This window comes from Apaloderma vittatum, unplaced genomic scaffold (assembly GCF_000703405.1).
Source record: "Apaloderma vittatum isolate BGI_N311 unplaced genomic scaffold, ASM70340v1 scaffold14395, whole genome shotgun sequence".
Lineage (NCBI taxonomy): Eukaryota > Metazoa > Chordata > Aves > Trogoniformes > Trogonidae > Apaloderma > Apaloderma vittatum.
In genome coordinates, this window is record NW_009716649.1 from 1295 (window position 1) to 14447 (window position 13153).

The 13153-nt window shown below is 44.3% G+C and overlaps 1 protein-coding gene across 1 annotated transcript; it reads left to right on the plus strand.

The window, feature by feature from the left end:
- Positions 1-349: 349 nt before the first annotated feature.
- Positions 350-12122, plus strand: AHCY (adenosylhomocysteinase; the record flags this gene model as incomplete). The annotated part of the gene is made up of 6 exons (XM_009869624.1): positions 350-462; positions 3320-3527; positions 4334-4421; positions 5328-5445; positions 7767-7961; positions 11788-12122. Coding segments are annotated over 6 exons (854 nt in total), but the record flags the coding sequence as incomplete, so codon positions are not given.
- Between the last annotated feature and the right edge of the window lie 1031 nt (positions 12123-13153).

The window sequence follows — 13153 nt, forward strand, 5'->3', positions numbered from 1 at the left end:
GTCCTTTGGACCCTCTGCTGCTATCATTTGTGAAATAGGAAAGCTGGGGCTCCTATTTTTGGAATATTAGGAGAACCAATGATAGTGTAGATAAAAACTCCCACATATTATAGGAATTAAGAGTGATTATATGTTATACAGTGAGGGAAAGGAATTAAGAAAAAATAACATAAAAAGGAGCAATATTTGAGTTCAAATGCACTCCAAATGAGGGTTCTCATCTTTTCTCTCCTTCCTGCAAAGGGTTTGTTTAACTTAGTTCTCTGGAAGATGCTCCCAGCGCTTGGGTGTGTTGGTCTGCAGCAGCATTAACTCCAACTAAGGTGAATCCTTTTCCTCTTCCCCACAGGAATTAGAGGTATTTCAGAAGAGACAACCACAGGAGTTCACAACTTGTACAAGATGAAAGCCAATGGGACCCTGAAAGTGCCAGCAATCAATGTTAACGATTCTGTCACCAAGGTAATGCAGCAAGAGCCTTTCTGCTATATTCTGCTGTCTAACTGGTTTGGTGTTGGGGTGTTGTCGTTCCCACACAAGTATTCCTTCTCTTGCTGAGCTACTCGTGACCTGGTACTGAATAAGGTTTTCTGTATGTCCTTGAAAGGAGCCTGTGATGTCTGTAATGGCAGATGCCATTGTAAAATACTCTTTGTTTCCAGAACATCAAGGGGTTTTGTCTGTAAGGACATGCGTTCTTCTGCATGTTAATAATGTGAAACCCTCTTTGGAAGTCATGGCTCCTGGGGTGCACTGAGTTCCTGTGGCGAGGGGCTTGTCCTCACTCAGAGTAGCTAAAAGCCCACAGGTAGGTGGCAGGAATTGGCTGGAACCAAGTGTGTGTCTCTGCTAGCAGCAATTGCGAAGGATAGGGCAGGAGGTGTTTAATCCTTGCTTCTCTAAATTGCTGCTTCCTGAGATAAATTCTGGGGAATTGAGGAATGAGGAGGAAACAGTGTTTAAAGAGCGCTTTCTGGATGCCGATGAGAATGGCAGTGCGAACTTTGGGCATACTTAAGGTTTATGTCTCTAGACATTTTTTTAAATCTAGTTGCTAAATATATTTCAAGTTACCACGCCAACATTGTTGTATCAGGCATGGCAGTTCTCGCTGGCTGGTTGGCCTGCTTTCTCTGCAGTTTGCTGTCTGAAGAGCATCTCCTTTCTGCTCACAAAGATGCACCTGCTGTTTTTATTTCATAGCAAGTCGACTGGAATCCAGTTGATCATGGAAGCAGTTTGTTTCCTTGCATCCTTTTCACCTGGATTTATGCCTCCTGCATAATAACTCTTAATATTGTTTTGTAGGTTTGGAAACTGTTTCTAGAAAACCTCTTGAGTGGATTTGAGCTGATCTCACTTTATCTTAGTGCCAAACAAGTGCTTCTTTTCAAGTACTGTTTGGTATTTACATAGTGGAAGACTTGTAGTAACCACAGTTACACATTGCCAGGAAGACATGTAACTGAGCTGACAAATTCTGCTCTTGCACAGTTGGATGTTTTCAGCTGGTGCCAGGTTGCTGTACCAGGATTTGGAGAGAGAGAAGGCAGGCAGCATCCCGTTCTGTTCTTCCCTCCTGCCGCTCAAATGTATTTTTCAGGTGGGACGGGTGTTGGCATTTGACACTCTGCTACTTTGCCTGTGTGGGAATGCACAGACACCGGCAAGGCTTTGATTGCAATTGGGGAATTTGATGATGAGAAATCAAATCTGATCATGACGCTTTCCTCCATAAGAAGAGTTATACTGCAAGGAAAATCTGCTGGAGGACTAGAAAAAGATATTACCAACAGACACTAGCTTGGGAATTTGAAGGATTGGTAACCCAGATTTTTGGAAAAATTACTGGCAAAAGTGCCTGTAATAAGACTTAAAGGCACAGAGTCAGTAAGCTCTGGATCTGAAGTATAATCTCTTATCTGTTAGACGTCAGCCAGCTTCTGAAACTGGGAGGAATATGCTGCTCTACCTCATAATTTGATCAGATAATGCATTGGAGTCATTTTTATACATTGACTTTGTACTTGTTTGGTGTGGAGATTTTACAGTTGTAAGCTCTAGAATGAAAACCAAACTGTAACAAGACCTCCCGTGTGCTAGTTGGCACCAGCTGTAGCTACAAGGTAGGTCCCATTTGAAAGGGCAGTGCCCCTGCTCACATCTAGGGGTGATGTCTTAAGATTGCTTGGAGCAAACAGGCTGTAGCCTGGGTTAAGTGAAAGCAAGAATGATTGGGGACCTAAGGTTTTAGAGAGCATGGGACAGGCTTTGAGACAAGAACTTTTCTGTGAATGGAAAGTTCTTTATGCTCCTGCCTTGGGACATATAGCACAACTTTATTAGCTATATTTTAAAAAAAAATTCTTGGCTACTGTAACTCTTTCGATACTCAGATCTGTTTATGCAGCCCATCCTCCTGGTCAGAACAAAGGGCCGAAGGAGCAAAAAGGAGGAGCATTATAAAAATCAGTAGAGCAGTATGTGCTTCTGAGTTTAGGAAGATGTTCAATTGAAATACTGTTTGTCACCTGACTTTTGCAGGGGAATTTTTGTTTGGAGGTCTGGCTGTTTAATTAAGCTCGTGTGTTGAATGTTAAAGGAGGAGGAGGATGCTGTGTGATGGGGCATTAGGAAATGAAAATCAGGGATTCTTGGTAGCAGTGACCAGTATTGTGTGTAGCTACTTCCTGGGTTTTCCTAGATGTGAGCAGTGGTGAGGCCTGGCAGCTTTAGTTTTACTGTTCTGGGGGAAGATGCAATTTTGATCTTCCTGGAACCGATTTCTCATAGTTGATGTAGGCAGCTTGCTGCTTCTGTAGGGTGCACGTGACTTGCCAAGATAAAAATGTATTGCTGACACATTGGCCAGATATTCTGCTGGTGCCTTTTGCCTACCTGTGGCACTTGGCTCAGTTCGTTGTCTGATAAAGAGCAGCAGAGAACCACTGAACATCGGGTTAAGGGACTTGGACCCACTTCTGTACGCAAGAGCTGTTTGTGCTTAGACTTAATAAATTCAGGTTACCTCGAACAAACTTTTAATATGTCCAAGCCCTTGACAGTAGACACAGCGATTTATGAAATGCTTTTTGCCAGGGATGTGTTGAAGCCTGCATCTGGTGTAAATATAGATTGAATCTGGATAAATAAAAACATCAAACCAGGTTTTCTTCTTCTCATCCCTCGTTGTGGTTAAAGTATTTAGCTGGCTATAGGCCTTCTGATTTGTAGTGCTTGCATGTAAGCATTTGTTCCTCTAAGGAATTTTTGCTTGAGTGACTTTGATCTGTTCTGAAACTGCTCCTTTCTTCCTCAGAGCAAGTTTGATAACCTTTATGGTTGCAGAGAGTCCCTCATCGATGGCATCAAACGTGCTACAGACGTCATGATCGCTGGAAAAGTAGCGGTCGTGGCGGGTTACGGTGATGTGGGCAAAGGCTGTGCTCAGGCCCTGCGGAGTTTTGGAGCCAGAGTCATCATCACTGAAATCGATCCCATCAATGCGCTGCAGGCGGCCATGGAAGGTGAGAACTGAGGGAGATGCAGAAACCAGTGTGTCTGAGGGGAGGGGGGTCTCTGCATGTCAGTGAAGAGCAGTAAATGATAGTTGGTCAAGGAAGTTTCAGTGGGTTTCAGCCCAGTTCCTGTTGAGGTAGAGGTAACTCCAGTCGAACTGTAGGAATTCTTTCCTTACAGTTAGAGGAGTTTTGTTATAGGCCTTGAAGATGTCAAGGATATAGTGACTGTAGTGGGATAAGGCTCCCGTTCCATCATGCTCTGTGCCTGGTTTGGGGTGGGTTCGTCATCTTCAAGTTGTGCGACTCTAATATCCAGTGTGGGTTAAGAGTTCCCTACGATATCCCTGCAGTAAAACAGCAGTCCTTACCTGCAATAGGTGCTTTTGGAAAGCAGTGCCATGTCTCTGCCTTTCCAGCTGTGCGTCTCCTCTGGGGGTGCCTCCTGTAATGATGCTGCTTTGTACTGGTTTGTCCTATTTCTATTCGTACCTGACTGGAACCTGCGGATGTTGTGGGTGCACTTTCCTTTGCAATCTTGACCCTCTGAACTCGGTCTGAGATCTGTGCCAGACCTTACACCTATAGACATAAGATATTGAAGATTAGAAACAGGTGAGGGATAGATATTTTCATGCTATTTTAGTATTTAGTAAGATGAATATGCCCACTACCTTGCATCCACCATAGATCAGGTGTCGGCACAGACTTCACTTTCTCATTCTTTCTCCATACTTTTCTATTTATAATACTGTGTCCCTTTTTTTAATAAGTGCTGGTGGTTGGGTGCAGGAATAACTTTTTCTTCTTTTCAGGTTATGAAGTTACAACCATGGAGGAGGCCTGCAAAGAAGGCAATATCTTTGTTACCACCACCGGCTGCACTGACATTGTTCAGGGCAGGTAAGGTCTAGCCACTTGCTTTTTTGCAAGCACACCCATACAGTTCGGTTGTTTGTTTGGTTTTTTTTAAATATAACTTGTCAGCAGTATGGTAAAGATTAGCACACAGTTTTATTTCTGAGAATTTCATGAGAATTTTGCATCAATTTACTGAGAAATTGGGGTTTTGAGCTTTCGGTGTCTGTTGGATGTTGCCATGTTGCAGTTGTTCCTTTTCTACAGCACATAATGATGGAGAAACAAACAGTGTAGAGGGGTGTAGAGGACTCTGGGAGAGATCAGGGCTAAATTCTGTGTTAGGACAGATAAATGTGAACAGAAGGAGGTAGGTAGAAGTTGAAAGTGATTTTGTGTGTGAATACACATAGCAGACTTGAAACTAGCCTGTTCAACTACCCTGCAGGGTTTTTGTTACAGCTTCATAGATCTCAGTTTATACCTCCTCCCTTCTACACAAACTTGTTCCTGTGTTTGCCATTATGATTGTACATGTGGTAGTGGAGAATCAGATGAAGTGTGAAGGAATAAGGCTGTTAGTCTCTAGGGATGTGAAACTGCTGGAAACTTTAAAGTCATGAAAAAATTTTCTTCTGCGTAGGAAGGAGAATAACTGCAGGTATTTCAGTTATGACCATTTAAATGAAATAGCTTTACTTTCCATACTGAGAAAATATTTTCTCTCCAATTAATCTCTTATCATTGGGACATACGCTTCCCTAGAAGCTCGTGAGTCTTTTCCAGTAGACTTCATGTGCCTGGAAGATTCAGACCCTCACATCTTGTGAGAGTCAAATGCAGTCAGTGAGTCAGGTGCTTTTCACTTCCTGAGCAGAGCTACAAACCAGAGCATCTTTTGGTGCTGAAGAAACATTTTTGTGCATTAACTTGTGAATTGACTTTTTCCAGGCACTTTGAGCAGATGAAGGATGATGCCATAGTGTGTAATATTGGCCATTTTGATGTGGAAGTTGATGCAAAGTGGCTGAATGAAAATGCCGTGGAGGTGGTGAATGTTAAACCTCAGGTGAGAAAGCCCTTGCACAAGCAATAGCTATGCAGTGTCTGCTTCCAGAAAGGGAGATATTTCCCTTCAGAAACTTTGTGTTTCTAGCTTTCTTGGAAGCCAGTGTTGCTCTGGGCTGATCAGAACAGAGATTCTACTCGGCTTCTCCCCGATTATACTGGAACAAGCTCCATGTCATATGGTCTCTGGTGAGAGGCTCCTGGTATGGATGCGTCTTTTGCCACATGTTCCTACTTCCTTGACAAACAGGAGCCTACCCTTAGTGGTGGTTGCATAGACAATTAATTGCATCGAGTTAATTCCTTACGGGAAAAAAAATCTAAGAGCAGAGCCCATAGATTGCCTGATGGCTGATCTGAATTTCCCCTCCGGAAGCTTCTTGCTCATGTACTGCTCTGCACCAGAACAATCTTGCTCCTGGTGCAGGGTGCCAGGATTAGAGGGACTCTCAAAGGAATGTATTTTTGGCTCTGTCGAGGTTTGAAAAAGCTCACACCTCTCTGTTTTCGAAACATTTTGTTTACTCAGAGGTTGGAGCCTCAGGAAAGCCTATCCGGAGCTCTGCCAAACTCAGACTTCTCTCTAGACTTAGTGGCTTCATTTTAGAAACCTGTGTAATCCTGAAGTTTGTGTGTGGGCAGGCAAGGTGAGATGTTTTATCCTTGCTCAGCTTGCATTCCCACCATGTGTTTAGTTCAGGCTGTGGCTGTAGCTACACAGGAGAATGGGCATCTAAAAAATCTTGGCCAAAAAGCTGTGTGTCCTAAAGCAGAGGAGCTAAACTAAATCAAAACTGATTCGTAACACCGGCATTGAGGGAGAACATCACATAAAGCAGAGCAGGCTTTTGTGTGACTTGGCATGGGACTTCTAGTTACCTTTTAAAAAGGGAGTGTGCTTGCTGATAGCAGGGTTCTGGGATGGATTTTCTACTTTACGAACACCACATCCAAGCATATATCTTAGTTCATCTCAATCTGCCCTCCCAATTTTCGTAACTCTCCTGTGCCTTATTGACTGCCCACTTGAAACTCTTACCAAGCAGCTGAGTCTTTAATATCCTGTTTTTTTTGGGACACTCTACCAGGTATGAAATTGTGCCCTTAAGTTCTCACTATATTCAAGTCTCTTCTTGCCCATGACGTTAGTGTGGAGCTCACTTTGCTCAATGGCTCTTGTCCTAGAAGAGCCTGGAGCTAGTTGCTTGCTTTCTAGTAACTTGGGTTACAAAAAGTAAATGTTGAAGGCTAAATTGAACATTAATATGGTATCATTCAAACTACCTGCACGTGGCCATTCAATGTGGCTCTTAAAATCCACATGAAAAACAGTGTCACTGTTGGCAGAGGTAGTGATCCCTTTTTCTTTACATGTTCTGTATTGAAGAAGCCAGTCTGTCACAGATGTGTTAGGCACAGTGAGATGCAGTCTAGGTTTGAAAGCTTTGAGTTTCTAGTTAAAAGGGTCTTACTTTTTCAAAAGGTTGGGATTTTGGGGTCAAGGTCATCCCTGTGGTTTAATGCTGAACACCTACCTCCTACCCCGAACCTCTCTGGTCTGTTACAAAAACCACTGCTGTCCCAGATGGGACACTGTAGCCTCCTACAGGGGTGAAGGCAGGGGAGAGAGGAATTAGTGACTAGTGGAAAGCAGAACTTTTAACATTGCAGGAGCCCAATCTGGCCCAGACAGTCGAGGCACATACCAAGTGGCATTATCTCCTGAACTGCGTGGGACTCTTGCAGAGCTGAAGACCTGTCTCCTTAGCCCAGCTGAGACTTGTGTGCAGAATCCTCTTGCCCCCAGCGTAGCTTGGAAATCGGTCTGAGTGGAGGAGCATGTCTTTGGCCCCCTGATTGCTAAAGGAGAGCACAAGCGTTTATTATACTGCAAAGCATTTGCCTTCTGGCAGTGGGAAGAGTTGCAGGGGAGCAGTTCCATCAGGGCGAGGGCTCTGCGTGCAGAGGTGTTCCCTCTTCTCTGCTCTCTCTCCACACCAGTTGTTACAATTAGACCTGTGTGAGCTGCATTTTATTGTAGCAGTGTCCTCCCCATCACAGCCATCTGAGACAATGTGCATGTGAAAAAGCCAGAAGAGCTGGCTAACTGGTTAAACATGAAGCAGCTGCTAAAATTCACGTTGTGCAAAGCCCAGAATAGCTATGGGCTTTGCCTGCACTGGCTGGGAATTGAGGGAGGGATGTCTATATTGTAATCAAAAGCCTGTGTTGCTCGATTGCTGGTGTGGGAGGGAAGCTGTGCATGATTTAAAATGCTCTTTATACCCTGATGTTGCTCTGCTCTTGCTTTTCCCTGCCCAGGTGGATCGCTATAAGCTGAGGAACGGCCGTCACGTTATCCTGCTAGCCGAAGGCCGACTGGTCAACTTGGGCTGTGCCATGGGTCACCCCAGCTTCGTTATGAGCAACTCCTTCACCAACCAGGTGCTGGCACAGATCGAGCTGTGGACCAACAGTGACAAATACTCTGTCGGAGTGCATTTTCTGCCAAAGAAGGTGAGTTAGAATAGCGGAAAGACACAGACTTGTAAGGAATCCAACTCGAGCACATACGAAACAAATCTACACGGTCACATATTCAGATGCTCATGTTCGTTTTCCTATTGAATGTTGTTGTTGCAAGGAGCTTCTGTCCCTCGGTGAATCATAGAACAATTCAGGTTGGAAAAGACCCCTGGGATCATCGAGTCCAACCATTGACCTTACACTACAAGCTCACCCCTAAACCACATCACCCAACACCACATCTAAGCGACACTTGAACACATCCAGGGATGGCGACTCAACCCCCTCTCCAGGCAGTCTGTTCCAGGGTCTGACCGCTCTTTCCATGAAGAATTTCTTCCTAATGTCCAGCCTAAACCTGCCCTGTTGCAACTTGCAACCATTCCCCCTGGTTCTGTCCTAATTCCCTGTGAGAAGAGACCAGCACCAACCTCTCTACAATGTCCTTTCAAGTAACTGTAGAGCATGATGAGATGCCCCCTCAGCCTCCTCTTGGTCAAACTGAACAGATCCAGCTCCCTCAATCGCTCCTCACAAGGTCTGTTCTCCAGGCCCTTCCCCAGCTTTGTTGCCCTCCTCTGCCCTCGCTCCAACACCTCGAGATCTCTCCTATACTGAGGTGCCCAAAACTGAACACAGTACTCAAGGTGCGGCCTCACCAGTGCTGAGCACAGAGGGACAATCATCTCCCTTCTTTTGCTGGTCACAAAATTTCTAATCCAAGCCAGGATGCTGTTGGCCTTTGTTTGTCCTGTGGTAGGAATGTCCAGTGGCTTTTTGGCTTGACTTAAAGTGCTGGGAAGCCCTGTGCTGCCTCGAGGTAGTCAGGGAGCTTCTCCTAACTAACTTGTTTCTTCTGCTGAATGTCAGCTTTCAGAGCAAGCTTTCACCTCTCTATCCATCAGCAAAGTCTAGTGGGGCAGAGCTGGAGTGAAACTAGGAATTGCTTTTACTGTGGTTGATGGTCTGGGTCTCATTTGCCCCTGAGCAGAGCTTATCACAATCTGGTCCTAATAGCTTCACAAAATATTACTGACAGGTTCCCTTGTGTTTTCCTTTAAACTTACCTCTGTGTTCTTTCTTCTTGGGAAAATCTGGATCATGTCACAACTCGCAAATTAACATTTTAGGAGACTAACCTGATTTTAATTTTCCAAAACAAGCCTGAGAATTTGAGATGGTCATTGAAAAAGGTGGCGTTAAATCGCGCTGCCTTTGGAATGTAACCAGGTGTGAGACTAAATGTGAAAATACTTTTCATTTGGGAAGTAGAATGTGTATGTTTGGGCTTACTTACGAAGTGTTTGCTGAAGGACTTCAGCTTCCTAAACTGTCTGTTAATAATTAAGCAAAGCATACTGGAAATACAGTGTAGGAGTTGATCTGCCAGCTGACACATAATCATCTTCAAAGAAAAAGTTTTGTTGACAAATCTCCTGAAAATGATAATCCAATGTTGCTAATAAAATGTGGCTTCATCCTCTTCCTGAATAACAATTTTTAGTGAGCACAGTTGAACTGGAAATGAGAAGCAGTGCCCAGATCAGTTACTTACAAATGGAGTTGCACGTTAATGAAGCATATAGCAGTGATCTCTTCAGTTTATATATTGTGACAAAATGCTCCTTTTACGCTCTGCGCTCCGTTGAGAATTTCAAAGAATAAAGCAGTCGCCTTGTCAGAACCAAGAGAAGATGGGCAGAAGAGCTTTCTTCTGGGCCAGTGTCTTTTCTTGATCTGTGCAGTAGCTGTGAGGTCCAAATGTAAAACTGGAGAATTTCCAAGTACCTGACATTGCTCGTAGTTTGACTGCCAGGCTATTGCTTTGATGATCAGCTGTTGCAAACACGCACACGTTTCTGCCACGTGTGTGCCCGGAAATCTAGGCAAACTGTTGTGTCCGTGTTCTCGGCACCAAATCTGTCCATCCTTATGCTCTGAATTTAAGGTAGGAGTGTCAGCTAACCTTCATCTAAATTTGTGTACCTTTGTATCTAAATCTTGAAGTCCCAAAGCTGAAGGAGCTGTGAAACAGCTTACCTCTGCTTCAGTTTGAAAACCTGATCTGGGAAGTGTCAGGGACTTGCCTCCTTTTACAGGTGCGTGTGAACTGCCTAAAAATGCGCCTCGCTTCACATATCAGTCTAGTCAACCAGCTACACATTCAGGTTTTAACCTCCTCTTTTTCTTTTCCTGGCAGGATCTACTAACCTTAAATACTTTTTTCCCTTCTAAACACAGTCCTTCCAGTTAGCTTTTCATTTCTTTTGCAGTTTTCCTGACTCTTTTGTAGTGTCTGGTGGCTTTTACGGTTCACTTTCATGTTCTTCAACCATTTCATCTTCAGTTTTTCATTTTGTCTTGTGTGTTTTTGGCTGTGTTGGTGTTTAGATGTTGGCAGTTCCGTACTACTGTGAGCAGGTTGAGCTGCAGGGAGTTATACTCTGTCCAGATGTAGCTTTTTACCTGGTTCATTACAATGGGATTACTTCAGAGTAGTTGCTTGTTACCACAGTTGCTCTGAGTGGGAAATCTAGGACTAGTTATTGAATCATCTAGGACTTGCTGGTTTGCACAAGCTGAAGATCTGGCCCTTGATTGTTCTGCTGATTTATTGCCCTTCAAATATATTGCAGCCTTTCACATTTGCTTAACTAGTGTGGGAGAAATATCCCTTGTACTAGCCTTTTCTGTGCCTCTGGAATTTAGACTTGCCTTTTGTCTGTTACCTGAGCAATGAGTACTTGTATTTTGCAGGAATTACAAATAGCTGTCAAACTTATCCTGTTGTAACTCAGCAGCACCCGATTGCTTCTTGTTGCTGTTTTTTCTACCTTTGAATATCCTTTATGGATGTACATTCCTCTATGACATAGCAGCTAGTTTGCCATTTTACTGTTTGTTTCTGTACTTATCTCCTGTAGCACTTAACTCTCTTGTAACTTTACACATTTTTCAGTCCCTTGGGTTTCCATGTCTGCCTTACATCTCTGGGATTGTGAACTCACAGAACAGTTTAGGTTAGAAAAGACCTTTCAATCATTGAGTCCAACCATTAAGCTGGCACTGCCAGGTCCGCCGCTAAACCGTGTCCATAAGCACCACATCAATAAGACTTTTAAATACCTCCAGGGGTTGCGACTCTGCCACTTCCCTGGGCAGCGTGTTCCAGGGCTTGATAACCCTTTCAGTGATGAAATTTTTCTTCATATCCAATCAAAACCTCTCCTGGTGCAACCTGGGGGCGTTTCCTCTTGCCTTTTCATTTGTTCCCTGGGAGAAGGCACTGACCTCCAGCTTGCTACAACCTCCTTTCAGGGAGTTGTAGAGAGGGATAAGGTCTCCCCTCAGCCTCCTTTTCTCCAGGCTGAACAACCCCAGTTCCCTCAGCCTCTCCTCAGAGGACTTGTTCTCCAGGCCCTTTGTAGTGGAAACATGTCTTCTACCAACCTGGGTATTCTTATCTCTGAAAAGTTTGATTTGTGTTCCTGTTGGATGGACGTGAATGTATAAATGAGATTGAAATGGGCTTGATTATATAAAAGTTGTCTGACTTAAGCTTAACTCGCACGAAAGCCTGGGGCTCTTCCATCTGAATGCAGTTGTGTGCTCAGAGCAGATGCCTCTGCACTCCAGCAGAGGAGGTGTGTTGGCAGGAAAAGAGCTGTCTGGCTGTTCCTCTGTGTCGATTTGTTAAACCCTTCTTGGGTCTGCCGTTGTTTTTTTTGCATCCTCATTTCTCACTGTTGACCATGACTTCCTGAATTAATATGACTCTGGTCTGCTAATATTCCTGTCTCGATGTTTTGTTTTCCAGCTGGATGAAGCTGTGGCTGCTGCTCATCTGGATAAACTGTGTGTGAAGCTGACGAAGCTGAGTGACAAGCAGGCCAAGTACCTGGGCTTATCGAGAGATGGGCCATTCAAGCCAGACCACTACAGATACTGAGCAGGTGGCACTGCCCAAAGACCAAAGTGCAGGGATGCAACCTTCCAAAGCTCTTGTGTGTGCTGGGCTTCTGAGAACAAGCCCTTTGCTGTACTCCTCTCAGTGCTGCAGACCCCTCACCTTACCAAGGGAGCTCCAGAGCCTTATTTGTTAGTGAAAGAGGATCTCTCTTGGGATTAGAATTAGTTACTTGCCTAATGTCATGGTGGGAAGGCTCCTACGCACCTTTTATTGGCTCCTAATATCCCAGTAAGGGGAGCAGAACAGAAGGTTGCTAAAAATGCATAGTCTTATCGATCGTGTGGCTCTTTGAACAGACTGACCGCTAAGATGGGCAACGGTTTCTACAGAGAGATGCTTCCTGCCGTGCCCTGCTCAAATTAGATGGATCCTGTTAGGGGGCTGGCAGTGTCAGGCTTCTCTCCACAAAGGTGCCCAAGCTGAAGGCCAAGTTGAGAAACTGGAGGAGGTTGAGAGGAGTATAGGTTGCTTGGTCTCCTCCTTATAAACTCAACTCAACCTCTTACTTGGAGGTTAGAGCTGGAATTATTTTCTGGGTTAATTTACCCCATTGGTTTTGGTCAGAACAAAGACCCTTCTATGCCTCTTCCGTACCAACTTGAGGAGGGGTGAGGCAAGAGTGACTTTTTAGCAGCTTTCTAGTGTGTTGTGAATGGCTGAGAAGCCCCTGAGGGGATATGTTTAGGGACCTTGTTTGATCCTCTGGAAACACCAGCAGCACACTTCTACCCCCAACTTGATTTTTCTGAGTTGTCATGTCTGCTGTATCTTGTTTGTCGCTGACTCAAAGTGCTTTGATTAAAGATCTGACTGTGGCCTGACTTTTGTATAGTGAGATGCTTTGGGTTTTTCTGTGGATTCATTTATTTCTGTGTGACCCTTAAGCTGCTAAAAATTCTTAATGTATCCACCTGATGCTTCTTCAAGGCAAAAACCCACATCATATACTTGACCAACAAAAAACTGCTCCTCCAAGTTATTGAAATATTTTAGGGGCTGAATGTTACAGGAGAAACACTTTTCCCCCTCTGCCTACGCAGGTTCATCTCCATATATGCCATGGAATTCCTTTCTTGCTGCTGTTGCCTTGAGTCAATATTGATACAGCAGGGCCACCTCTGCTTTTGGATGCAAGATGGAAGCAGGTTTGGTATGATGTTAAAACATGCTTGAAGTGCTCAGAGATTCATGTCCAGGCACCAAGTGTGATGTC